The sequence below is a fragment of the Seriola dumerili genome, unplaced genomic scaffold, assembly GCF_002260705.1.
Source record: "Seriola dumerili isolate Sdu_G_001 unplaced genomic scaffold, Sdu_1.0 BDQW01000044.1, whole genome shotgun sequence".
Lineage (NCBI taxonomy): Eukaryota > Metazoa > Chordata > Actinopteri > Carangiformes > Carangidae > Seriola > Seriola dumerili.
This window is the reverse complement of record NW_019174299.1, coordinates 2,219,227-2,245,981: the sequence shown is the minus strand read 5'-3', so window position 1 is coordinate 2,245,981 and position 26,755 is coordinate 2,219,227. Positions and strand designations below refer to the sequence as shown.

General features: G+C 40.7%; 4 protein-coding genes across 6 annotated transcripts; 2 read left to right on the top strand and 2 right to left on the bottom strand.

The window, feature by feature from the left end:
• polr3k (RNA polymerase III subunit K) lies at positions 1-3,670 on the bottom strand. Its single transcript, XM_022739301.1, has 3 exons — positions 3,426-3,670; positions 3,181-3,268; positions 1-1,778 (listed from the first exon to the last, which is right to left on the bottom strand). The coding sequence occupies exons 1-3, from the start codon at positions 3,534-3,536 to the stop codon at positions 1,651-1,653; spliced, it is 327 nt and encodes a 108-aa protein (XP_022595022.1). The 5' UTR covers positions 3,537-3,670; the 3' UTR covers positions 1-1,650.
• Positions 3,671-3,924: 254 nt separating this feature from the next.
• snrnp25 (small nuclear ribonucleoprotein U11/U12 subunit 25) lies at positions 3,925-5,711 on the top strand. The gene is made up of 5 exons (XM_022739295.1): positions 3,925-4,246; positions 4,803-4,893; positions 5,073-5,178; positions 5,280-5,354; positions 5,450-5,711. Exons 1-5 carry the CDS (start codon positions 4,034-4,036, stop codon positions 5,505-5,507), a joined length of 543 nt encoding a protein of 180 aa, XP_022595016.1. The 5' UTR covers positions 3,925-4,033; the 3' UTR covers positions 5,508-5,711.
• A 135-nt stretch (positions 5,712-5,846) lies between these two features.
• On the top strand, positions 5,847-8,541 carry LOC111217664. 2 transcript variants are annotated; one of them, XM_022739631.1, is made up of 6 exons: positions 5,847-5,945; positions 6,984-7,142; positions 7,295-7,429; positions 7,521-7,619; positions 8,049-8,196; positions 8,316-8,541. In XM_022739631.1, the coding sequence occupies exons 2-6, from the start codon at positions 7,001-7,003 to the stop codon at positions 8,422-8,424; spliced, it is 633 nt and encodes a 210-aa protein (XP_022595352.1). In that variant the 5' UTR covers positions 5,847-5,945; positions 6,984-7,000; the 3' UTR covers positions 8,425-8,541. The 2 variants fall into 2 exon arrangements, with proteins under 2 accessions (XP_022595352.1, XP_022595350.1); XM_022739629.1 differs by having other exon boundaries at positions 8,049-8,541.
• LOC111217663 (MKL/myocardin-like protein 2) lies at positions 8,539-25,918 on the bottom strand. 2 transcript variants are annotated; one of them, XM_022739627.1, is made up of 14 exons: positions 25,733-25,918; positions 22,384-22,449; positions 17,467-17,522; positions 17,280-17,355; positions 16,885-17,046; positions 16,131-16,312; positions 15,530-15,676; positions 14,368-14,615; positions 13,972-14,104; positions 12,952-13,878; positions 12,032-12,142; positions 11,611-11,742; positions 11,447-11,507; positions 8,539-11,350 (listed from the first exon to the last, which is right to left on the bottom strand). In XM_022739627.1, the coding sequence occupies exons 1-14, from the start codon at positions 25,830-25,832 to the stop codon at positions 10,887-10,889; spliced, it is 2,865 nt and encodes a 954-aa protein (XP_022595348.1). In that variant the 5' UTR covers positions 25,833-25,918; the 3' UTR covers positions 8,539-10,886. The 2 variants fall into 2 exon arrangements, with proteins under 2 accessions (XP_022595348.1, XP_022595349.1); XM_022739628.1 differs by having other exon boundaries at positions 25,748-25,918.
• Between the last annotated feature and the right edge of the window lie 837 nt (positions 25,919-26,755).

Sequence of the window (26,755 nt, the reverse complement as noted above, 5' to 3'; positions counted from 1 at the left end):
TTAGATAAAACTGTGAAAATGGTCACTTTATTTATTTGAATTAATCTGTGAATCATGCTCAGAAGCAAGCATTTTGAAGTCAAACATGCTGGGTTAGCATTTTTTTTTTTCTTATTTATTTCAAATATTTTATCCACTATTTTAACAAGTTAATCTTAACAACTGTGAACATTTTTGTCCATGTCTGATAATTTTGTTCTAACAGGCTTAGTTTTTCCTTTTATCATGATCCCTTTTTGAATGTGAGCAAAATTAACCAGCCATTTTCAGCTTGATAAGCGGATGTATTTGCTTGTTTGGAAATGCCCAAGATTGATGTTACTTGCTATATTTATTAATCTTCTGGGCTTCAGTGAGCAGTAACAAAATATTGAGTGGTTTACAGTTGAGCAACACCCTCTGTCCATGATGTACTTAATTTTGAAAATAAAGCTAACATTTGCACTTTAAGTTGAAATTCATATTTTGCACTCTTGACAGATTCATAGAAACTATCATCCTAGACGAATCGTTTGTCTGAGGGAAAAAATGTGATTTACAATTCATCAGATGAGTGAAAGCAGTGTATAAGTTTGGCTTTCACTGGGTTAGTTGTTAGCTCATTATGGTGAACCCCACCATACCGGCACTTATTCAGACCATAGTAGAATTGAAGTAGAGTTGGCAGACAGAGGGTTTTTACTGTTACTGATGGAGATGCAATGCATGGACATCTCGGTAATCTTGTGTCTGGCCATATATTCTCATCAATGCTGTTGGCTGATTTTTGCTGCCAAAGTAAACGGGTAGCTAGTTTTAAAATAGAAACACTGGTTGACAAATAGAAGTGGTGGCACCATTGTCACATAACACTATTTAGGCTGTTACCCTCTTAATATGGCACCAGCCCTTTAAGATTACCTGCATTGCTCAGATGCATGTTAGTTAACAAATACAGATGTCTTTTGGCTAATATTGTTATTACAAAAAAAGTAATCTCTCTGCTAGAATAAGCTTAAAATAAATGATTGTATAAGTCATCTTGCAAAATGACATTGTGATTCCATTGAGATTAATACTAACAATAAAAGGACCACTGTATCACCACAGCATGCCCGATCTACCATTCACCATTGCTCAGAGTGCAGAGTTGCACTGCATGAGCCACACATCAAAATGAATAATTCTCACTGGTTAGTTCCTTGACTCTGTGTGCATTTGATTTTTTTTTTCTCTTGAAGCTAGCTAAGCTGTGCAAGAGGGTCCATTTTGAGTTAAAGGATTGCATTAAACTTTTAATACAAAGTACAGTATGCCATTGTTGTGGATAATGCTGGTCTGCATTGCTCTCTAAATGTCTGTGATATGTATAACTATGTAAGTCAAAATTTGTTTGACTGTTGTATACAGGTACTATTTTATCAATAAAAATCAGAACATGATTTTTCATTGAAACTCATTTTAATGTTATCTGGAAACTTCATTATGCCTAGAAAATGAATGCTGTATGTAACTATAATCTGCAAAGTCAAAAGGAAAAGTGCCTCCAGCTGTGCACAAATCGGAAATAATCAAAAATCAGAGCCTGATGGTAATAAATAAAGACTCGAAGATGAATACTCTATGCCACTTGAGCATTAAATACATTAAAACTTTCAAAGAGAAAAGGTGTCAATCCCTCCACCGATGTCCACACTGGGCATTGCAGCATTTGTAGAAAGTCGTCATTGGTTCATCTGCTGATCTGGTCTGAATCTGCATGAAATACGCCCGAGGATGCTCACACTTGGGACAAGTTTCTGAGAACCGAGACAAATGGAAAGTGTCACTCCTGGATCACAAGGACTGCTGGGTTTAACACATTTGGTTTATAGTATAAAGAGAACAAGAATCAGCTGTCGTGAGTCAAATTTTCACAAGAAACATTTCCGTGAACAGCAAGTCACATTTAAATGTCTGTGTGTGTATTTAAAATAGATGGTTTTTGGGATGGCATTAGAATCAGAACTAACTTCATCAGCCAAGTAAAATAGACACGAGATTAGTTTCTGCTGACATTCTACTAAAAAGCCCAACTGTACTGTACAAATCGGACTGCATGCAATTCTGTACACATTATGAATGGTGCAATTTGATGGTGATACATGAAATAAAATAACCTGAAGTTAATAAAATACAATATAATACTGCACACAGAATAATGCACACCTTGTGACATCAAGGTCTGTGTCAGTCAAAAATACTGAGTTAGACTTTCATATTTTATGTTACAGGTTTAGTGTGTGTTGCTGTGGGCAAATTACAACATCAGAAAGGACTGAGTGACCCAAGTAACTATCACAATATTCTGCCACCGTGATGACGGTGTAGTAACAGACCCTACTCTACTGAATATGTTCACTCCATTATTAAGAGCTTTCACAGAGAGGATTTTATAGACAGCTCGCAGTAAAGTGTGTGTACCAAAGTGCATTAAGACAGCTTTAGTAGAGAGACACTGCCTCATTCAAATACTGCATCAAACACCCATACAGTTGCAAAAGGCTGCTCAAATGTCAAATTGGACCCCACCCCCTCCTTTTGGCAGATGTCACAGCTTGCAAACACTTTTTGTCACCAGCTAAGAGTTTTCACCTTCTCCTCATGCAGATCACTTTTGAGTTCCAACATATTTTAAGTTGTTTTACACACAGCATGTTCAAGATCTACCCACAGATTTCCAATGATGTTCAAATCAGGGGACTATGAGGGCTGCTCCAACAGCTTCAGCTTATGTTTCTTGAAGTAGTTCATATTGGATTTTGAGGCCTGCTCATTGTCCTGTTGTAGAAGCCAGCCTCTCACTGACTGCAGGACATTAGCACCCATTGTATTTACTTCTTTTTGCTTAAAAAACACGTCTTGCCCAGCAAACAACTGGGCAAATTTGAACTTAATAAACTCAAATTTCCTTTTACTGTCATGTTAGTAGAAACCACTGTAGAGATCTTGGATATTACTGATGAGACAAAACATGTATTACAATTCAAAGTAAGGGGTACTGTCATGTGGGCAGCAGCGCATTACAGTCTGAATACTAATACAAAGCAGAGCAATATAAAACAGAGACAATGAGGGATTTGGGTTCATAGACTAAAGTTTACAATCAAATTCCCCAAGGAAAGGGACGCCGGAGCTGAAACCTGACTTAGTCTCACTTACCAGCAGTTGAGTCCACGTTTTCCCAAGCTGCAGCTCCACCAAGAACATCATCCACCTCTTTTAACTTGGGATACTTTCTGTTGTTTACCTGCAGCCAGAAAACAAAATGCACCTGTGAAACTAGGAGCAGTGTCTCCAATACAAAGCAAACACAGAATGACTGACTCCAGATAGGACACAATGTGTGTGTGTGTGTGTGTGTGTGTGTGTGTGTGTGTGTGTGTGCGTGTGCCATGCTGTTTTACCTTTCTTGTGATGTTGTGTACATAGGGACAAGTGTTACAGGCGAACCTCATGCACTTCTGCCCTTCCTCGACAATTAAAACGTTCCCACAGGTCGGACAAAACAGAAGCATGTTAGCCGAGGAATATGTGTACTTACAGCTGCAAACCCAAAATAACAAACTCGATTTAACTACACTATTTCACACAGACAGCTAGCTTCTTCAGTTTCGCCGCTGTAAACAGTCTGGCGCATGTGGCGGAAGAGGCGCTGATGAAAGCAGGAGTCCCCTTTTTTACAGCTCGGCTGGAAACAAAATTTAAAAACAGAGTTGTTTTGAATCAAAACAACGAACTCATCCGAATAATCATGTAGCCTTAAATGATTATTATTTACATGCGATAACTGACTATTTAATAAAATAATTAAGCTATGTCTGAAATTACGTCCACTAAGGGGAACGATGTATATTGAGCAACGTTATCCTTCCGGTATATCATTTGTACCGTACACAGTTATTTACTTGCATGGGTTCGTAGTTTCCAGTTGAGAAGATAAAAGGTTTGTCCAGGGTATTTGGTGAATCTGAGTCTCAGTAAAGCGGCTCTGCTGCTGCTTTAGCTCCTGGTGATGGAGGAGCAGAGTCGAGACACCGTTGGAGGAGCACAGTCTGCGGGGGAAGATGAGGAGGAGATGAAAAAGGAGGACCTGGCAGATGTGGCAGCACCTGATGCAGAGGAGGAAGATGAGGAGGCTCTTCCTCACTCAGAGATCCTGGATATTTTCGAGGAGGGACTTGCCCGACTTGTGCAGGACCCTTTACTCTGTGACCTGCCAATTCAGGTGCCCTGTCCATCATATACTGAGATGTCTATAATTCAGACCCACACTTAAAAAGTTAAATTCTGTCTCCACATTTCACAGAAGCCAGATCGACTCTCTGTAGACCTCTGAGATCAAACTGTGCTTGTGTATGAATCAAAGGAAGGACATGTAAACTTAAAAAACACTGACAGTTCCCATGTAGGTTGATAAAAGACTCTTGAACAGATAAAAGACCAGAAAACCGTAGTCACTCTACAGTGCCTCAGTTTCTCTGAAGAGGTCTTCTATTTTTTTTAATTCATAATACACATTTTATAAACATGTGCTTTTGAGAATATGGTCTTGAGAGCTCAAGAGCCCAAGGTGACATCTTCTGATTGCGTTTTGCCTGATCAGGTTATCCATTAATAATAGACAAAGGAAAAATATTTACATCTGAGAAGCCAAAAGAAAAAACTTCATTTTTTTTTATCTGAAAAATGCTCAGATGATCAATGAATTATCAAGCTTGTTGGCAATTCATTTTCTGTCGATTGGTTATTTAATATATTCAATAATCATTGTGTGTTTCTAGGTGACTCTGGAGGAGGTAAATTCTCAGATTGCTTTGGAGTATGGTCAGGCCATGACCGTGAGGGTTTTAAAGGCGGATGGTGAAGTAATGCGTAAGTGTTTAACTGTTTCTGTGCAGTTTATTTATTCTGATTACATCTTTTCTGTTTTTTCTTCAATGGGTGGACATCACTACACAATTTGTATTATTATTATTATTATTTTAAATAATGTTTTTTTTCAATTTATTTTTCCATTTATAACTATTATTTAAAAAATGTTTCTCCCTAAGCCATAGTGGTGGTGCAAAATGCAACTGTCCTTGATCTGAAAAAGGCCATTCGCAGATTTGTGGAGCTGAAACAACAACGTGAAGGTGGAGTGAAACATGTCAGCTGGTAAACACATGCATCCAAACACACATGCACACACACACACAAACACAAGAATTTTAAAGAGATTTTAATATTTGTAATGATTTGCCTCCTTCCTTTAACAGGAGATATGTTTGGAGAACGTATCATTTGGTGTTTCAGGGGGAAAAGCTTGAAGATGACAAGATGAGGCTTAAAGAGTAAGTGTATAGATTTATCTCTTAATTTGACTGAGTTCATTATCATCAACACTGTTTGACCGGTTTTCCCTCTCTTTGATTTTAAATATCTTCAGCTATGGGATCAGGAACAGAGATGAAGTGACATTCATGAAGAGACTGAGGAAAAAGTAAAATATCACAGTTGAAATGACGTTGACAAGGTATTCATAATAATTCAACTTGTTTTATTTGAAGTGTCGAACATCTCTGTACACATTATAAACTCCCACGTTACAAACTCTGCTGTTTCTTAAAGGGACTACATGTAAATATGTGGAATACTGGCTGTTAAGCCCCCCCCCCTTCTTTTTTTTTTACCATGATTTTTGTATAATTTTCTGCAAATATTAAAATATATGACTGTATTTTATTTTATGTTTTGGGTGTTTGTGTCTTATTTGAGCTTGCATCTCAAAAGGAGCGTCCTGTAACATTTTCCTTAGGGGGCAGTTTTAAATGTAACCTGACGATTTGAATATTTTCCTGGTAGAGGTGAACACTGCATGCCCTTGTTTACCTAGTTTGAATGTTACCTGCACAGGACACACTGGAAGCGGCGTAGGGAATTAGGTAATGCACATTGTTTTTCTTAAACATAATAATTTTCTGTTTAATACGGTTCGAAGTAGACTTTATGAAGACTAGTAGTTGAGATGTTGGAGTAAGGTTTCAGCTTCTTACAGTGTAGTAGTGAGTACAGTTCAGTTACAGTGATAAGCACTGGACTTGAGATTTATGTTATGCTGTTAATGCGAAGTGTTGCTTTGAAAATTAACTTCCAGCATTTTAATCTACAAGTTTAAATGATTGTTTTGATACATCTGCTGCCTCAACACGTAAAAAACCCCCAAAAATAACAAATTGTTTTACAGATTTTTTGTCTATTTGGTTTTTTTTTTGTTTTAAAGGAAATCGACTCAATCTTAAACTTATTTTATAACCAACCAAACTGAAGTGGGTGTTTTGAAATATGAATTGAATGTATAGGACTTGGTACAGTGAACAGTAAGAGTGCCTTTCATGGCCTTTCACTAGTTTGTCTAATGTAAATTTGTGTTTACTGCTCACAAGAGATTAACAATAATACACTTCTTCTGTTGTATAATTCAGCCATAAATGGATAATGTACCGCCAACACAGAAGGCGTCATAACAATAAGCCTCTTTACTGAATCATTTGGTCTGCCATATTTTGAATCCTGTGTGTCAGTTCATATTTCAGGTGAAATATGCAAACGGTATCTGTAAATACATTTTCCTGGATGAAAGGATTTAAGATTAAAATGTGAATGTGAGAAGAATATTATTAGTTATTTAGTTATTTATTAGTTATTTGTTATTATTACAGTATTATTGATCTGCTGTAGAGAGGTGTTAATTTTGAAAGTGTGGTCACATACAGCATGCATATATCTTTGTCAGTAACATTTAGTCTTCTCATGACAAAACCTGCTAAATCCAACTTTCTTTTTTTTTTTTTTTTTTTTTGCATTTCCACTATAAACACACAGTATATACACACCTCTAAACCACAGGAACATTGTGTACAGTGAAGACCCTAACATATGAGATTTAGGCTCAAAAACAATCCCACAATCCCTATTTTCAGTCTTTTCAGCTTTCACCATGACGTCGTCAGAGAAAGATCTGAAGAAGATATCCTCAGAGCTGAACCACCTTTCACTCAAAAGGCAGCAACTTCTGGAGAGGAAGAAAATCCTGAGAATATTTCAGGAATTAAGGAATCGTGCCGAATTTGGACAAACAGGTGACATGTGGAAGCAAGAAAGAAATTTCTAAGCAAAAATGAGAGATATTTGGCACTTGATAATAAAGTAGCTAAGTCTTTTGCATATTGCACACCAAGAATACTTATTCCCTAGTGCCTCTGCTGTCATATGTATTTTGTTTTTCTACCAGAGGAGGCAGCCTCAAATCAGTCTGAGATTGACAACATCGATGACAAACTGAAACAACTGACTGAAAGAAAGGCTGAGCTCCAGAAAAGCCGCGACACCCTCCTCAGTGGCGATGATAAGATGAAATGCATTAAAGGTGAGTTCTTATTTACTGCAGCAAGTCATCACTCACTCCATCGTACTTTGAACTTGTAACCACCATTTTTTTTTTTTACCTTCTCTGTTAGAGGTTACGTTCAAGTCCACTCAGAAGAATGAGTCTGGTGATCCTGATCCTGCTGCTGGCATAAATATTTTCTATGTTGAGGCTCCACCTATGATCCCTGGTGAGTCAGTGATGCTCATTTTAACACTCACACCTAGTGAGGACAGGATGGAGGTACTTCAGGGTCTGCGTCAGGCCTACATCGGTATAAAATGACAAAAAATGACAAAAAATAAAATATTGTGCTTCATCTGGGCAATGCTTTTGCACTAATAAAGGTGAAAAGCTCATTCATTTGCTAGAGTGCTTGACATTCACTAGACTACTGTTGTACTTGAACTGAAAAAAAACTAGATCTCATCATGAGCTGTACAACACTCTGCAGCCCATGAAACCTATTTATTCTTCCAATTCATCTGATTGTCAAAGTTTTTGACGACACAGCCTGAACATTTGTTTTTATTTCTGAATGATTTAGAGAAATAATGAATGAAAACAATTTTTTTTTTTAATGATACAACTGTCACTGTCGCATTTCTTCTCTTCACAGCCCCTAAAGTGATTCTGGACGTGGAAAACCTTCCCCCGTGTCCATCCAGGACACAGTGCCCAGAGTGTCGGCAGTTCATCATGACAGAAACTTTCACCTCAGTCAGCAGTGTGACCTGGCTGGTGTGTGTCATGACAGCTTTGATTGGGTATGACACCCCCCTCCCCCCTTTGTCCTGGAGAATTATTTGCCTGTTTGTATTTGTGCAGCCATGCGCATCTACTGTATGCCTCCATTTCATTTTTGTTCCTGTTCCTTGTTTCACAGCTGTGTGGCTGGTTGTTGCCTCATTCCCTTCTGCCTCGATTCGTTTAAATCTACCACACACAGATGTCCAAAGTGTCGAACATCAATCAGCACTATTAAAAAGCTCTGAGAGGAGAGCATGTGGTTCGAAGAGTGAAGAACACTGAAGCGTTCAACCTAATGGTGAAGTAGTATTTCAGCAGCATGGCGCTCTTGTGCTCTTTTTTTTTTTTTAAATGGAGCACAAGCCACAAGGGATGTGTGATGTTGACTTCCACAGACTGAGTGTTTGTAAATGTGTATTATATATTAGATTTTTAACCCAAAGTGAATTACATGAACTACATGAATTTAAATACACTGCAGTGCTTCTCTATTAAGGCTTGTAAACAGTCTTTTTGTTAAAAACACCTACAAAAATGCAACCTTTTGTTGTACAGTTTTTTTAATGACAAGCACTGAAAGGTAAATGATGTACTGCGGATGCTCATAGGCCGAGTGTGAAATCCCAAATATTCTCTGTATTTACAAAAAAGAACTGCTACATTTGTATAAAAGGTAACATAAATACACAATGTGTAAAACATGTGGCATACAAACTATGCATTAAAATGTTTCTTGCTGTTGCGTTACACTAGTAAAGACAAAATCATCTCATTCCAGCACATAATCCGTAAAGGGTGACATTTGAATAGTCAAATGAGGCACTAAAAAAAAAAAAAAAAAAAAAAAAAAAAAGGAACCAATCACATGAGTCCTTTTCACAACAGTTCCTTAAACATTCAGATGTGTTCGTAAGTGATGCTCCAGATAACCTGCAGAGGCAGACGGTGAATCCGTAACAATTCAACAAAACAACAGAGTCAGTACACTGTCCATTAGGCTCAAACACACCCACCCACTCCAGCAGCGGAGCGCCAAGACGCTGTGCTGCTGTCGTGCACCGTGTTGTGCATAATGGTTTATTTGACACTGAATTTTATTTCCTTCATACCAGAAGTCATCTTTTGCATAACAGAAAAGCAGATGTGGCCAGCAGGTGTCACTACTACACAAATCAACTGTGTTGCATTAGGGTTATTTCAGTATAAAAAGAAGGTAAAACACAAATGCACTCTGGATCATACTCATGAATACTGTTATATCTCTGTAGGTTGTGTGTTTGTGTGTAATGCTCTGCACAGAGATCATGCCCATGTTTGCACTTCTACCTTCTTGAATAAACTACCTGACCGAAAATGAAGCTGACCTTAATTCAGTCATTTTAAACCCTGGAAGAGTCAGTCTGCCAGACTTAAAGCAGCGAATGACGTTCCTATGACAGTTTATTATTATTTATTTGGACAGAGTCTTAACAGAGCAAGACTGTAACTATAAGTGAAGATTCTCCTTTTTTAAGCTTATAGGACAACTGGTCTTACAAGATTACACACAGTGTACAGATGCACACTCATTTTTGTAGTTTTCCCATCACTCATGATAGTAAAACAAGATTTGTCTGATCTGCAAGAACTTCTGTCAGACATGCTTGACATTTAGTTCTTGTGTGTTTACAGTCTATTCTCATAGTTGTAATTTCTGCTATTACCACAGTCAACACAACAATGTACATTCATAAAAATCGGAGGGCAAAGAGGACAAACGTGAGAAGAGATTGATAACAAACCAGCGGCATAACTTAAGATTGAAATCTAAAACAGCCATTAGCAGTCCAATGTTATGTCAGTCTCCACAGATAACCAGAGGGTTTACAGACCTCAAAGGACTGATTCATCTTGTCAAAAAGCAGAGCAGAGCTACCCACAACTCCGAACAGCTCTTATTCTCCCAGGGAAACAAATTAATTCCTCCCTTAAATAATTAAAAATGATATTTATCTGAAATGGCCTGTAGGTGTATAGAATCCACCTTAACAGAACCCAGTCCCAGTTCAAGTGCAGTTGTTCTGGATTTTGTCCGTCTTCAATAATGTTTCAAAACATCCATTGATAGATTCGTCGGAGCCGAACTCAGATGAACTTGACTTTATCTTTATCACACAATCATTTATTTTTCGGGTAACAGAGAGCACAAAGTACAAATCTGACATATTAATGGTCTGGATCCAGATTGCAGAGCTGAGATATTTTCCCGGACTGCACTTTTAAACCTCTGTGACCCCCTTCCTCTCCTATCCTGCACTCCTCCTAGTGAGATGGGATGTGACTGATTGGGCAATAAACACACATGGGACACTCGCATAGATATGACCATGGCTAGTGTGCTGCTTCAGCCATTAGAGGGTTTGTGTCCCATCTGCACACCACAGAAGGCTTCTCCTGCAGTTCGGTTAGCATTAGGTGGTGTGTCTGACTCTACACCCGCTACCTTTTCCCAAAAATTGGCAGTTCCTGATGCACACTCATTCTGGAATCCACTAGTCCAAGTGACATTTTTCCTGCTCTTCTTTGCACAGTTACATGAGTAAATGTACTGTTTGATTACAAATAATACGCAGTAAATGGATTACATACAAGTAATATACTGATTAATATGCCTTATATTGATAACACACCAGTTATGCGTTGATTGATGTAAATTACCTCAAATCCATCAACACAGTTCATGAGGGTCCAGGAAGTCAGAGGAGAAGACACCCACTGGTGTTGACATGTCCAAAGGGTTGACCCCCTCTGCTGGCACAGACAGGGTAAGGTCCAGCCAGTCCATATTGTCAATGTTGGTGTTATGCAAGGTCAAAGCAGAGGGCGGTGTGTTTTCATTAAAGTCCACATCCATGGCGTCTATGGGTGAGTGTAACTCCTCCATCAGCTTCAGTGTTTGTGGCTCTGTGTCAGCACCTAGTGTGCAGTCCAAGAGGGTGTCCAGCTGGGTGTCAGAGGTCAGTGCTGCCAAGGTGGTTGAGGGTTTAAGGGGTGAAGAAGGCAGCTGGGCCACTTGAACCATGGGAGGAGGGCGTGATAAAACCATGTTGATAGGAAGGGTGGTAACGCTGGCGGTCACAGGGAGAGGCTTGTCCAGGCTGGGAGGATCCTGTCTGATGAAGGGGGAGATCTCTGGAAAAACACATGCAGAACAAAAAGTGTGAAAATAAAAAAAAAACATTATTATGTTGAATTAAAAAAAAAAAAAAAAAGTCCAGTATTTCTCACCACCGCTCTCAATCAACACGTCAAACAGGTCATCCATCTGCTGGCTGGCTGCAGTGGGACCCTGCAGAGGAACAGTAACCAGCAAATGTTTCAGTGGCTATAGTAACAACTTAAAGATATATAATGTACTAAACAGTACATTTCATTGTTATTTCATTTTTCACCTGAGCGGCTGTTAGCATGCTGCGTGTCTGTTTAACTGCATCCTCATAGCGGGGTGGGTCTTTACACTTTGACACATGGTTTGTGAATGTTGGCTGCTGAAAGATCAACGGTGGCTGGCTGGGACCAGGAGACTGTTTAAGAGGAAAACACAACAGTCACTTACACCAAATGGAAAACAGGACACATCTCATACAAACCGTCATTCAAATGCAGCTCACATTGCACAAAGAAGTAAAACGGTTATGTGACGGTTATGCATTGATTATGAAAATGACCTCGTTTCCATCAACACAGTTCATGAGAGTCCGGGAGAAGACGGCCACAAACGGTAAACATCAGTCTAAACAGTGGCTGCAAGGTGCTTTGCAGGAAAAGAAAAAAGAAAGAGAAAGTAGAAGAGACTAAAGGGTCATTCTCTACCTTATTCCTCGGGCCTTTAGGGACGGGCTGGTTAGCAGCGGCTCCTGCAGGACATCCACTTGCTGGGAATGTGTTGAGTAAGCTTTGTGCTGTGGTATCCATCCTCCACGTCTGAAGGGGAATTTAGACAAGTCAGCATGGAGGCATGCATTAATGCAATCAATGTGGATAAATGCTTTCTGCTTCTACGGAAAAGTAGTGCATTGCAACACGCACTCTCTGTGGGAGATACTTCTGTTTAAGTATCCAAGCAGCAGTGAATAGTGTAGCTGGGAATAAGATCAAATGCTTTTAAGCAAAATAACTTAAATTGAATTGCTGTGGGCCCTCTTTGGCTGAGGCATCACCACAATTCAGCCCTCTAGTGACAACAGTGTTTGCAGTGCTATGCAGTACAACTCATGAGTGCTGTGTTTGCATTGAGCTGCGGTTTCTGTTGCTAATTCTGGCTGCAAGCTAGGCTCCGAGCAGAGGGACGACAGAGGGCAGTAAGGGCGAGATGGTCAGGCCTCACTCAGCACCTGCTCCAGAAGCCCATGTTTCCACAGGCCTTCTTTTGATGTGAGTCGAAGATTTCACCACCCAGCTGAGGCCTGTTATTACCGTGGCAACAAGGACGATGTATTACCCATGGTAGTACGTAATTGATTGTTAGTGAGAAAAACACATGATATGTGATATATCGGGCAGTGCCATCAAAAACATTGGACCACATCTATGATGTGCAACTTAATGACAATTTACTGCACAGAAAACAGACTTTATGATTTCAGGTGCACACACGCTTCACGTCCGGGTGATCACATACAATTCAAGTGTGTACGTTTTGAAGGAATCCAAATCTAGCACAAAATCACAGCTGATAGTGTTGACTAATAAGGAGGCAGACCGAGGCAGTCTGCGCAAATGTGTTTTCTTACCTTTGTCAGTGACTGAGTGTGAGTGCTGCATTGCTGTTGTAATGCTGCTGAGGCCTCTATTTTCTGTGGCACCTGTCCAGAGGTCTGGATGAGGCCTGCGGCTGCGCTGCTGACAGTAGGATGTAATTTGATGCCGTTGGCTGGGAGCTGGATAGTGACTGCTGAGGCAGGAAGGGATGCAGGCAGGAGGATCTGTGCTCCAGCTTGGACAGACTGCAGGGCTTCAGGCTGCTTGATGGTCTGATGGCTGATGATGAATTGATTTGGAGCAGCTAAGTGGCTCTGATCTGCAGCTTCCTCCTGTTTGACCAACACTGGCAGACCAGGAGAGCTACAGGACATGGAGCAGTTTAAGGGGGACCTATTTTCCTCTTTAACCTGGATGGGAGCAAGAGGGCTGAGCTGAGGTGGAGAATCTCCTTGCTGACTCCTCTTCTCCACCTCCAGCTGCATCTTCAGTTCCTCCACCAGCCTCTGCTCCTGCTCCAGCTTCCTCATCAGCTCCTCGATCTGACGCTCCTTCTCATGCAGACGTTTGTCCTTTTCAGAGTCCTTCTCATGCAGACGTTTGTCCTTGGCACAGTCCTTCTCATAGGACCTTGTCTCTGTGGGAAACTCCTCCTGTGGAGCTCTCTGAGGGGAGCTCACACAGGGAGCAGCGTAAGTTGGAGACAGAGCATCTGAAAGATTTGCTGGACTGTCTGCCATACTACTGTCCTCTATGCCCAGACTGGACACCTTGGAGGCTATAGGGGACACAGGTGGGGTTAGCCTTATGTTTTCAGACTGTGAGGCTGTTGTGACGGCTGTTGTTTCCACGGTAGCAGCAGAGGTCTCCTGATACAACTTTAGCCTCTCTATCAGGTCTGTCTTAGTCCCAGAAACAGGCAGAGATCTGCGTTTTAGTTCCATTTTCAGCTCAGCCACCTGTAAACATAACAGATTATCATCTCAAAACTCTGCTCTGCAGCATGCATGAGGTGCATATAGTCAGACTGTGTGCAGGCAGCAATGCGTCACCTTCATCTCATCCAGATTAGCTGGTAAATGATCCGGCTTGCGGTTCGGTCGAGTGTGGCGGGGCTGCGCAGGGGCAGACGCAGCGTTTCCACTCAGAACACTGGAACAGCTGGTTTGTACCTCAGTTGCTGGTCTGTTGTAATAAGATGGAAGAAAAAGGGAGTACAGAGTCTGAACTATTATCCATTTTTCACAATTAACAGCTTCTGTGTAGGAAACCTTGGGCAGGAAATGTAAAGTATTTAAGACAAACAGCAGCTGTGGTCAAACAGTTGTGGCAGTGAGCTTCACATTCTCTAAAACCAGGTGTGGGTGTTTGATTGAGTTTGAAGAAAATTAAAATTCAAATGAAAAGGAATGTAAAAGGAATGTTTGTGTTGCTGAATGAAAACATACTTTACTGTGGCAGGCAGCAAGGCCTGGTAGTTGTACTGCTGCTGTTGCTGGCTTAAGATCTGCAGCTGCAGGAACTGCTGCTGCTGCTGCAGGAGGCGGGCATAAGCAGAGTCCATCGGCACTTCGTTGAGCTCCTGCTTCTGGTCCGGAGGAATGTACTGATGGTACTTCAGCTTTTTCACCCATGGTTTGGGCTCTTTGCTCTTTTTGCTGCGGCTTTTATCGCCAGGTATCTTGGGCAGGCTTTGCTGCAGAGCACAACAAAGAAAAGGGGCATGTAAAACCTGAGCGGACCATCTGGAGGAAATTTGATCCCTGTGACTGATCTCAGTCCAGTTTATCAGGGAATACAGATAGCATTGCCAGTACCAACACTGCAAGACTTGGAACTGATACTGGATTTTTATAGCTTGAAGCGCTGAGGTGGAACATTGTTCTGACACCCGATGAGAACTGCAGGATGAGGAAACGGGTAGTGGAAATGTGACCCTTATTGTTTTACCACCTGCAATTACAGGATACACATGAAAATGGCCTGGCATAAGAGCAGCAGGTTCTAACTATGAAACCAGAAACTCAAGTTGGGTTAAGCAAGCACACACCCTCCAATTTGTCAAATTCATTCCCCTATCATATTCCAAGGGAGGGAGAGTTCATCTTATGCTCGCAGGATAACTGGATTATGATAAATGCACAAGTCATTGCTTCACCCCCGTCCTTTGATTTTTGGCTAAGATTTTACGCAGCCTGAATGAGGAGCCTGCCTGAGCCAGTCTGTCATTTGACCCTAATTGAAGACAAACTGTGGCTGGCACAGATTTAAAACCACGGATTTGTTAAATGACTTTAAACCCTGTTGTTCTTTGAACTGCGTTTGACTTGGCTGAATACTGACTTTCAGTTCACCCCTAAACTGAAGTGACTTTCAGAATGACAAAACACAGACTCTGTATCTTCTGACACTGTATCTATCATAACATTCCCAAAGGAAACAAAAAACCCACGCAGTAAATAAATCAGAGAGACAGAGAGCTGAGGACCAGCGGTCAGTTTCATATCAGCTGATTATAAACTAAATGAACTCATCCTTTAAAAAAAAACAATCACTGCTACTTAAGTTTAAGAAGACTTTGAAATGACCTCTGCCAAACTTGGAGCTCACCTTCACAAGAACTGGCCCTGGTGTGATACTGGGGACAACAGTGGGGATTGGCTGAGGTGTAGATGCTCGTGGATTGCTTTGTTGCTCGTTGGTAGAGACGAGGTTGACTAAATCTGGTGTGGACTGTGAGTTGGGTGGCGGGGATTGCTAAGAAAAGAAGAGACCGAGAAAAAAACACGTGAGCCGTTCAGTCAGCACAGTGAAGCCGCTACGCCTGTTAATCATCATCTCACGCAGGACAAGAAAAGCACCTCAAATGAAGTTGTATAACCAAAAACAGGTTAATAAACATTCAGAAAAAAAAAAAAAAAAAATGAGCACGATATGTTCCAACAAATTGTGAAAAATACATTATACATGGTTAGAACACTGTGTGCAAGCACTAAATGAAGTTAACTTGGGTTTCAAAATATTATTTTTCTCATAATTGAAAAATTTTACCAGTGACATCAGATAACTTCATTACGATCAAATGCAGTGTTCAACCTTCCCCACCATGAAAAGTTTCTTATAATTTTATGAATCTAGGTTAGAAAACTTGAAACATGAAGAAGGATAGTCTATGATTTAAAAATTGCAACAGTTCACAGTATTGGTTTACCTGTTTGGGAGAGTTTAACTGAGAGGAGGATGAAGTGGCCTCAGTCCCTCCAGACTCTCTTAGAGAGGCCGAGGTGGAACTGGGAGTTTCCTGGCTGGAAGGCTGTTCTGGTGATAAGGCATCACTGCTGTCCTCATCAAAGCTGTAAACATCTGGTGTCTTAGAGTAGTTTACCTTATCACCTATGAGGCCAACATCAAACATAAACAAGTACGCCTTATTATTTGTTTAAAGGGTATATCAAAACTGAACAAAAAGAAAGAATTTTTAGCATTTGCTGACAATTCAGACACACAGTGAATGCCGTCTGTGTATATACTGTTTATCTTTCATGACTGCAAAAGGAAAACTTGAGTTATCAGTCACTACAGAGTAAGGCAGCAATGTACACATAACAATACAGTAGAGATGTAACACCAGCCATGCTAGCGGCTCTGCACGTCAGCATGCTAACATAGTCACAGTGGCAATGCTAACATGTCATGTCATAAGTCATGCTATCACCAAAGTCACTAGGCTTCATCCTCTAGGTTCCAAATTCAGTGGTAATCCATCAAACAGTTGTTGAGAGGGTTGTTTAAGTAAGGGCCAACTTCTCAGTACCGGGCAGATAAGTTGCCCATCATTGAGTAACTTTCTGGGTGTCACTGTAAGTAGTGAATTGTTGGTGGTGAACATGACACCAAAGTGGGCTAAAACAATAACTTTTAATGGCTTAATGGCTGAGGATATAATCATGGTAATGAGTCTGTACCATTGGTGTCCTCTTCGCCAGCAGAGTCCACAGGCAGGATGTTCTTCTCCACCAGCTCCATGGGTCCAGGACGCTGGGCGATCTTCTCATTGAGATCATCAGCCAGTCTGGCCCTCTTCAGCTTCATCTGTGTGGCCTGCAGGGAGGGCTCAGCCTGGGTCTCTGATAAACACACAGAGGATCATTGGCTATGATCTGGCCAACATCCATCAGCCTCTTAACTGCTTCGTCAGGGTGACTCACAGCAGCTTCAGTCGGAACTCACACAGACATTTATCTGGTTTTAACTTTGTAAAACAAAACAGGCAGTAAGCTCAGACAGATGAATAACCACCATATTCATCTCCGTTATCTCACCACTATTAACCATTAAGAACACACAGCAGGATGATCACCTTGTAGGATGTGCATACGGACCAGCTCAGATCGCTCGGGTCTGCTGCAGAGTTTGTGCTTTAAGAAGTTTCCGGTCTGTTAAGAAAATGGACAGTTTTTTTCTTAATATTATGAGAATATAATTTAGATGTAGATTAATAAAATCATGATACCCTGCAGTGTTGATGACATTAGTTGATGTCTTACCTTAGCTCTCTCCAGGCTGCGAATCTGCTCATGAAAGGCCGCTGGTGTTTTCAGAGCTGTAAAAGGTGAATAAACAACATCTTCTTGGTCACTATGTTTCCACATACAAGCAAACTGCTCCTTCCATTTTAAAACAAATGATTTCTGCTGTTATGACAAAGTACCTGTAAGTTATTGATTTATTTAATGCACTTAATCATGATGTCCTTTTGAAATCTATACAGATTTTAAAATCATGGGCATCTAGTGTGTAAATAGGCCTAAAAAAGTTGTAATTACTTAGGAACAATATCAACTGGTCTATATATAAAAAACAAAAGATGATACGTCACTTCTTTGCATCACCGATGTCAAATCAATACAAACCGCATGTAAGTGATGACCTTCATTTCAGCATTTCTATTGTGTAGTAAAACTTTCCAAAGTTCTCTGGTCAGTTTTGGGACCTAGAATCCACTATATTGATAATTTATCACTTACATCTGGCATCAACTAGTTTTGGTTATACCGTGACTTAAGACACCACACCCTTATCGACCAACCTTCCATTCTTTTCAAAAGTACTAGAAAGAGCTGTGTCAGCAGCTTTCAGCTCACATATCTCACAGTAATCTTTTTGAACCTTTTCAGTCTGCTTTCAGGCCAAGTCACTCCACTAAAACTGCACTTGCTGACGTGGTTAATGATCTTCTGCTCACTACAGATTCAGATTCCACCTCTGTGCTTCTCTTACTTGTTCTCAATGCAGCCTTTGATTCCGCAGATCACTGTATACTCCTAGACCAACTGGAAAAAACATTTGGCGTCTGTGTTTTCTACAATAATAACATCAATATTTTCTGATGTGACATATGGAGTACCCCAGGGCTCTGTTCTTGGCCCTCTGTTTTTCCTCTCTTTATATTTCACCTCTTGGCTGAATTATAAGCAGTAATGGAATTAATTTCCACTGTTACGCTGAAGATTATATTTGATACTATGCGCTTATGATTTATATATATGATGATCATGATCATTTTTGTTTGATTTTATTTTCTTTCTTCTTCCTTTTATTTGATTATTGTATCTTACCTTGTGTTATCATTGTATTTTGTTGTCGTGAATTGAATTAATTAGCAGAAGTTCATATCGGCTGGTTGAATCGTCTTTTACTTGAACTCCACTGGGAAATGTTTCAAGTCAAGTCAAGTCCTCTTTATAATGTTTGGCCTGTGGCTGACCTTTCATAGCGCATTGACGTGGATTGTTGAATCACATATCTATCTTTTAGATGTATTTTGATTGACAACTGGTGTGTGCTATGATCTATAAACTGTAGAGTTTTGTTACTTCAATTCTGGCAGATGTCCTACCTTTACTTCACATGGTTCAGTTAGTTGATTAATTAATTAATGGTGATCTTACAATCAAAAAGCAAACTGTGAGGGAATTTTCTTTCTTTCAGTCTACTTTTTCTCAGTTTGCTGGCTCACACAAACTCTACAAGGGTAGGTTAGGTCATACAGAGCTCATATTGTTAGACAATAGCTCAATGTTTAACTTCCATTATGATGGATAATGTCCAGAAGGCCCCATTTCTACCCTCAGTAAACATGACAACCAAGGCCTTATAGATAAGGATGAGGGAAGAAGCAATAACTCAGAGAGGATCGCCCAGCTTCAGATAGTTCCAGATGCAGATAGTGATACTGTGTTAGTAAGGTACAAGGCAAGACGTGTAAAAATTATTAGGTAAGACATGAGATTATGTTTAGGTTCAAGTAACCAAAAGTCATATAGGTGAAGACTCTAGAATATTCTTATTTGAAAATGAGAGAAATGTGTGATGCAACATTGTGATGCCTGGTCTATATACACTCTGGAGGAATTGGTGTGGCATTACTCTGATTCACTTGACATTGTAATTCTCATCATTTCCCCTTGGCATGTCAAGCTTTCAATAAATACTTCTGCTTGAGACATCAGAAATCTCCTTCTGAACATCTGAAGTCTCCTAGTGAGCTCACAAGAATTTCCACAACAATACTCAGCTGTATTTTCCCATATAAACTAATGACCCTTCTCAAATGGTCAAATTAGAGACCTTGTCTGCTGTGAAAAGCTGGGTGTCAAACAAATGTCCTGCTCCTAAACCACCACAAGATCTCCAACTGAGATGGTGGTCATTGGCCCGACCATACATAGAAACCAGTTTGTAACAGTAACCTTGTGTGATTTATCAAAGTTGGACAGCCAAGAACCTTGTTGTTACATTTGATCCTGCCCTCTATTTTGATCAGCATACAGAAGACCTTTTTCACCTACATAACATAGATAGAATTTGGTCTTTTCTGTCCATGGCAGATGCTGAGACCCTAACTCACACCTTTGTGTTGTCCAGACTGGATTAATGTAATGTTTTTTAGGCCTGTCATTTGCCAGTACTAAAAGTCTTCAAATGGTTCAAAATGCTGAAACTGGATTTTTAACTAAATCCAGAAAATTTGACCAAATTACACCAATCTTTCATTGGCCCCACATCCATGACAGATTAAACTTTAAGGTGCTTTTGATGACTTACAAAATCATAAATGGGCAGGCCCCTTCACACCTGTCTGATCTCCTTAAACCTTATATCTGATCCTGTGCTCTTCCTTACATCCAATCTGTCAGGCTGCAGGGCCTATTCCTATCATGCCCTCTTCCTTTAGAATAACCTCCCTGCTGAGGTCTTTAAATCCAAACTTAAAATTCATCTTTTTATGCCTTAACTTTCAGTTAGTGTCTGGCTACTCCCGCCGGTGGGTGAGTCTCAATCTCAATGAATCCATTAAACCTAGTACGTACAACATAGTCCATGATATCCTGCTGACGAGGTTCCTGTAAACTTTCTGTGGTTATCAGAAAGTTTGTATTTGTATCTCTCTAATCCTCTGTTTGTTTATTCCCTGAAGCACATGAGCGTCCAGGCTGTGTGCCTCTCTCTCTCTCTTTCTCTCTCTATCCTCCTATTTTCTCCTCCCTGTCCTCTCTTTTCACTCAGGCTCTCTGTGCTGGACCATCTACCATCCTGGGACCTCTCTCCCTCTTCCGGCTGTCAGTGCCTCATTACAGATGTTTTAGATCTGGATCTTTGTCTTGGAGGAGTCCCAGCCTCCTCCCTGTCTCTCTGTCCGTTTGTGTGTTTGTTTCCTTCTCCTAGACGTGTGAATGATGTGTATGTTCGTGTGGTCTATCCTCTTTCCAAGTCTTTATGATGGAGAAGAGGTCATGTAGCTCAGATCTTATCTGTTGGCGACACCTGGAAGTTGCTCAGTGTCCTCCCAGATCATATTCTTCATTAATGTTACACTCCATGATGTTGTCATCCTGTTGGTCCATACTGTAGATCTACTTCTTTGTGTTTCTGCTCACTATACTTGACATCTATAGCATGTCTGTCTGTCCTGGAAGAGGGATCACTCTTCCTGAGGTCTTTTTTTTCCATGTGTTCCATTTATTTTTTATTTCTTTGGGAGTTTTTCCTCGTCTGATAGGAGGGACAGAGGGTGTCATAATGCTGCATAGATTGTTAAGCCCCTTGAGGCAAATTTGTGATTTGTGATATTGGGCTATATAAATAAAATTGGACTTGACTTGACTGTCTTCTCCTGGACATGGCAACAGTCACTTTCCACAATAACCTGGCTACAGTGTAATTTTTTCTATCATTATTTTCATGTGTTTTGTCTTTGTTCTGCATGAGTGTGACATTAATAATAAACAGAGGCTCATGGGAGTCCAACAGGAAGTGTCAGCTTTACTGATTCAAGCAGAGAGGAGATTGTTCCATGCAGAGAGTAACTCTTTGATCTCTCAGAATAAACCCATGCTGCTCTAGGCGAGGTCTGGCTCACTGACTAGTCACCTCTGCTATGATGAGCACTGTTTGCTTTAAAGACATTGGCTGGGGGGACGCTCTGAGGAGTGTGTCAGAGGAGCAAAGCAAAACATTCCTGCTCGTCACCTAAATCTCTGTGCATACCTACCATAAGACTATAAGTGTGGGAGTAGCAGAGTGCTTCAGTGGAGAATAGGAGGTTTGTGTGCAAGCCATGCCTGACCAGGCCACAGAGAGGGTGACTGACCTCCACTGAAGGCTCAGTCGTTGACTCATTTGGCTGCGTGGAGCCAGAGAGGAGTTGAAAACCTGACTGCAGGAGACTTCTCAAGAGAGAACAGGACAAAGAGGAAGAGCTGTGTCGTTTTCTCTTTCTACCTTCCCAGCTATCAGCATGATTCTGTCACAGATTCAGCTTGTCTTTTATTAGGTGTTCTCTAAAACACAATGCTCACCCGGGGAAAGTAGCACAGGGACTGAGTCTGCTCCACTTGTGTCACATCAAAGGATGAATCTGGATGGTATTAAAGTAGGAGCTAGTCCTTTCTGGTTTGGCACTGGTGTGCTGCTTGGTGGCCTATCTGTGTTAAATCTTTGAGTCATTCTCACCATTGCCTATATTTACATGAGACCAATGATGCAACTATTAGTGGGAGTAGAATAAAACCTGACTATTTATAGAATAAAATTGATTTATGTGCAGATAATGTAAGTTTGCCAATTACAAGAGACATTAAAACAATATGGCAGTTTAATGTAAAAACAATTACAAATGTAATCTTTTTTAAGCCTTGACGAGTGGTGGATTCGAATCATTTACTTAAGTAAAAGTAGCAATCACGCCACAAATACGCTCTCTAAAAGCCACGAAGATGCAGTACTCTGAGTGAAGCAGAAGATAGTTGTGAGAAAGAAAGGCACTCTGGAGTGAGGGCATCCTGGTTTCTTTCTTCGTGGCTGTCTGAATTTTCCCTACAGTAGTTGGCAGTCAATTAACCTAATTTTGTCAGTGTGAGTGTGAGGTAAGAGTTTTGTTAATGTGTGATGTGAATACTCACGTGGCATGATGCCTTGCTCCACAAGCTGCTCCCGAGTTCTCCTCTGCTGCAGACAGAGCTGGAGGACTGTGAGAGTGCAGAGACACAGAGGTCAGAGTTCAACTTTTACCATTCAGAGCCAACTCCGCTGCGTCAACTAACAACCATCTCTGGCTTTAAACTGTGAAACCTGCCAGACTTCAAATAAAACAAAGTACTTATTATTTCTCAATCAATATGCTACCCCAAAGGCCTGTTCACCACCACAGACATCCTATTCACTTCCTGTATGGTTTTAACTGGGGTTGTTAAAAGTACCGCACATTTGACAACAGTTTGACTCAAATGTGATTGGCTGAGAGCCTTCCCAGTGAGAGTCAATATCTGTGTGGGATGCAAATGCATTTAGGAATCATGCAACGTAACAGCAGTGCAGAACACAAGCAGATAAAAGAGGGATTAATGTTAGAGCTGCAGTCACGATAAGGAACAAAACTGGACATGGTCATGACGCCACAAAGAGCCGAGTGAGTTTTTAAAATGTAATCTTGCTGTGGAACATCAAAGACATGACTATCTTGCAGGAGAGACTGTTGAGTCCTGCATGTAGGCCCCACATAGAGTGGTTGTCCTCAGTCCTCAGTGTTGTTTTACCATCAATATAAACTGTAGTAAGACCTCAGTTTAAACATTTATAAACAAGGGAGCGTGGACATGTTATTTCAGTATAATAACACAGCTCCGTGCATGAAAAACAGTTTGAAGAGAAAGGTGACGGGTGATGGTGACGAATGAGGCAGCGGGTGTGAGCTACATGAGGCCCTTATCGTCACCACTGTAGTGAAGTGAGGCCGGCTTAGCTAGAGCTACTCAGTGGGCTCGAGGGGGGGGGGGGGGGCTACTCCCACACACACACACACACACACACCAGACCTGCTCTACTCTCCTGGGAAAGGCGCTGCGTCTGAACAGGCCTCTGTGAGTCACTCTAGCAAAAATAAACTGGGCAGCTGTGAGAACAAGGCCTGGGAACCATGAAATTTGGGGGTAGTTAAGGGGGTGGGATCTCCAGTTGTATGCAGAGCTGAGGGGACGTTCACGGGCTTCTACTGGTGGGCAAGGGAACACAGAGCGACAAGAGCTGAGGCAAAGGGTGGGAGGCCGAGTCCATTCTCACAGCAGCCCATCAACTGCGGGGCAGAGAACACAGTGTGCCTGCCCCGCCTGCTGTGTTTCCTATTACAAACCCAAGCCAGGGGGGTTATGGTCAGCATGAGACAGATCATACCAGGAGATTTAAAAAAATTGCCATTGGTTTGTTTCAATATTTATATCCACTGTGACTTGGAGAGAATGCCACAAGCTAGAAAATTTATGATTTCATATTACTACATATCAATAACATCAAAAGCTGCCTTCCAGCGCCACAAGAGAGAATGCAGAGTTTAATTTGAGCATCGGTATAGGGGTACACCTCATGCCCGGGGTCCTCCTCTCTTTCTGTCATCTTGCGTTCAACCTGAACCCTGGCTAACCTCTCCGTGATGCAAACCGGCTCCGCTCTCCTGCTCACCAGCAGAGCGTAAACAGAGGTTGTGGAGAGACACAGAGAGAGGACTCTGCTGAAATCCTTGCCTACTGATGTAATCTCTAATCTCAGACCCACGTTGTTCTCAGCAAATCATCCCTGGAGGTCTCCCATCAGACCCTTTATTTTATTTGACTTTTTTTTCCTTTTTTTTTTTAAGAAACAGTACAAATAAAAAATACTGTTTAGGGTGGCTACAGATAGTCCCTAGGCAGACAAAGCTGAATTTAGTTTAGAAACAGACTGACACTGGGTTATGTTGACTTTGCTGTTATAAATACCAAAGACTTTAAACAAAACCCAATTTTAGCAAAGATTTGTGCATCTATAACCAAAGACAGACTAAACCATGATACACAGATTATATTGGATTATCAAAAATTCCCTTTACTGCTTTCATGAGGGCAAAAAGTCTACCTGAATTGAATTTAACTGATAGACTTTGTGTTACATTGTAAAAAAATAATTGAGTCATCTTGTAATCATTCAAAGGGTCTGTAAACATATCAGCTGACTTCAGCTGACAGGAATTTTACCAACATTTATGTAGATAGTTTGTTAATGTAGACCAGTTTAACAGCAAATATAAAATACAGTGTCACTCATTTTATCCTATAATTGAAGAAAGCAGGAAATTTATCAGTGAGGTTTACACACAACAAATTAAATGGCTGTTACATAATGACTGAGAATGAATGGAAGGGAAGATGAGGCTGTTTAATACAGAATACAGAACTTCATAGTATTATTTTAGTCTGGTCTGGGTTTGGTTATTCAGGTTATATTTATGCAGGGCATGAATAATAATCTGTTGACATAGGATTTAAACAAAAAGTCATACATGCAAATCTTGCGTGATGGCCCTGATGGAAAGGAATAGACATTTTGCTTACTTTTTGCATGTCATATACACTATATCCAGCATTAGACACTTTTGTTATGTGAGTGCTGTTATGCATCTTCCATTGTACAGTATCACTTTAGCAAGATGCAGAAATACTGTATCTAAACACTGCTCCTTACATAGGTCATGAAGGTTAGAGGCTGCCATATATTTTCATCAAATGTGACTTCACTGATGTTACAACAACTTGGCTATAATCTATTATAGAGGCTAAATACCAGTGACATTTGTTTCTAATCATAAAAAGATGGATATGTTTTTTTTTTTTCTTTTGTTTTATTTTAAGAGTCCACATTACTCATGGCCTGGTCTAATCAAAGGAATTTGCAGCTGATGAATGCACACAAGGAAGATAAGAAATATTCAAATAATGACAGAATCTTGATCGGCAGCATGTCTGCGTATTGCACTTGATTTGAATGAAGCTCATTGTGTGTACTTACATTACAGATGTGAATTCATGCTTAAATTGTGTGACAGAAAACCATAACAACGTTTCAGCAGAGTGCCAGTATAAACATAGTCAGTATAAACCGATGTATTCTCTCTGAAATGTCTCTCTCACAGACTCTGACCGTCTTTGCAGAACAACTTCGATTCACTACCCATCAGAAATCAATAGTCTCTCCTGCAAGAATGATGCTTGGCATGAGTCACTGTGATGAGCTTTACTGTTGCCCTGTCATTTCCTGTTAGGGCTGCATCCACGTCACTACAACCCCTTTGCCACTGCTGCCAGCATCAGTTAAGACTAACAAGAGTAAAAAAAAAAAAAAAAAACTGAAAAAACTGAAAAAACTTGAGTTAACTTAATGCCGATATTCAAACAAAACAATGAAATGCATGCGGATTAGACAAGAAAAAGAAAGGAAAAGCACCTGATTTGAATTTACCCCTGCAGATGGAAGGGGTCTCCACATCAAGGCAGGCCATGGAGGACAGTGGTGGTTTGCTTGGCGGCCAGGTCTGGAGTCCCATGGAGTGATGAGGCCAGTGGAGAACGGGGGAGTGAGGGAGAGAAAAGACCCAGCTCTGAGCGAACGACAGCTGGCTCTCAGAGCTGCACACGGTCCCTCCTCTCTGGCTCTTTGCTGGCCTCAGCGGAGAAAGTGTGTGTGTGTGTGTGTGTGTGTGAGAGAGAGTGTGTAAGTGTGTGTGAGTGCTCAGTCAACGTCAGGAGGAGGGAACACAGTGCTGCTTATGTTAACCCTCGCTGGGTCACTTCGTTCTACTCACAGAGGACTCACCATACTACAACACCAAACCCTGGGGAACTTTTGATTACTTTGTGATTATCTCATAATAATCAATAAGTTTTGGTTTGGAAAATCACTCAGCAGGGCACCAAATCATTTACTGGTAAAAAATACAGAGTCAATGAAAACAAGCTGTTGGGGATTTTGAGTGAGTGTTTTTCCCCCCTCTATAAAATTTGTAACACTAAATAACAATGACAGGAACAAACACACTGGCTCCTCAAGGACATGGAAGCTTATCTTCAAACATTTTTTAATGATTAGTTGTGAGTTGGCGTTAATATTTGTAGTCATTATTGATTTCATTGGTATTTTCCATTACACCACCATTGATTTATAGCAGCTGATGACAATTTCATCATCAGCTGTTGTGTTAATTCCCAGGAATTCCAACGGGTGTGAAAAAAATGTGATGAGCAAACATTAAAATAAAACATATGAGGGATGTAAAAATTCAAAGAGGGGACCAAGAAGAACTAAAATGCTGTGGCTCATCCAAAAAACATGCTTATTCGTGGCTTACAGTGGTGGTTAGATGCCATTCATGACTACAAAAGCACTAACAGGAAATAAGATAAAAGGGAATTACACTAATTGTGGTGAGTTCCGTGTGTCTAAGTGGATCCAGGAAGGCTGGTTTGACAA

Bases quoted from the DNA above. Each gene is read 5' to 3' on its own strand.
- snrnp25 (XM_022739295.1), top strand. From the start codon at position 4,034: ATGGAGGAGCAGAGTCGAGACACCGTTGGAGGAGCACAGTCTGCGGGG. The intron at 4,247-4,802 runs GTGCCCTGTCCA...GTGTGTTTCTAG, and splicing joins TCTGTGACCTGCCAATTCAG to GTGACTCTGGAGGAGGTAAA. The intron at 5,355-5,449 runs GTAAGTGTATAG...AAATATCTTCAG, and splicing joins GACAAGATGAGGCTTAAAGA to CTATGGGATCAGGAACAGAG.
- LOC111217663 (XM_022739627.1), bottom strand. From the start codon at position 25,832: ATGGGACTCCAGACCTGGCCGCCAAGCAAACCACCACTGTCCTCCATG. The intron at 15,677-16,130 runs GTAAACCAATAC...TTCTTTTCTTAG, and splicing joins AGTTAAACTCTCCCAAACAG to CAATCCCCGCCACCCAACTC. The intron at 11,351-11,446 runs GTGAGAAATACT...GTGTTTTTCCAG, and splicing joins CGTGTTGATTGAGAGCGGTG to AGATCTCCCCCTTCATCAGA.
- LOC111217664 (XM_022739629.1), top strand. From the start codon at position 7,001: ATGACGTCGTCAGAGAAAGATCTGAAGAAGATATCCTCAGAGCTGAAC. The intron at 7,430-7,520 runs GTGAGTTCTTAT...CTTCTCTGTTAG, and splicing joins TAAGATGAAATGCATTAAAG to AGGTTACGTTCAAGTCCACT. The intron at 7,620-8,048 runs GTGAGTCAGTGA...TTCTCTTCACAG, and splicing joins GGCTCCACCTATGATCCCTG to CCCCTAAAGTGATTCTGGAC.
- polr3k (XM_022739301.1), bottom strand. From the start codon at position 3,536: ATGCTTCTGTTTTGTCCGACCTGTGGGAACGTTTTAATTGTCGAGGAA. The intron at 3,269-3,425 runs GTAAAACAGCAT...TTCTGGCTGCAG, and splicing joins TACACAACATCACAAGAAAG to GTAAACAACAGAAAGTATCC. The intron at 1,779-3,180 runs GTAAGTGAGACT...CTCGGTTCTCAG, and splicing joins AAACGTGGACTCAACTGCTG to AAACTTGTCCCAAGTGTGAG.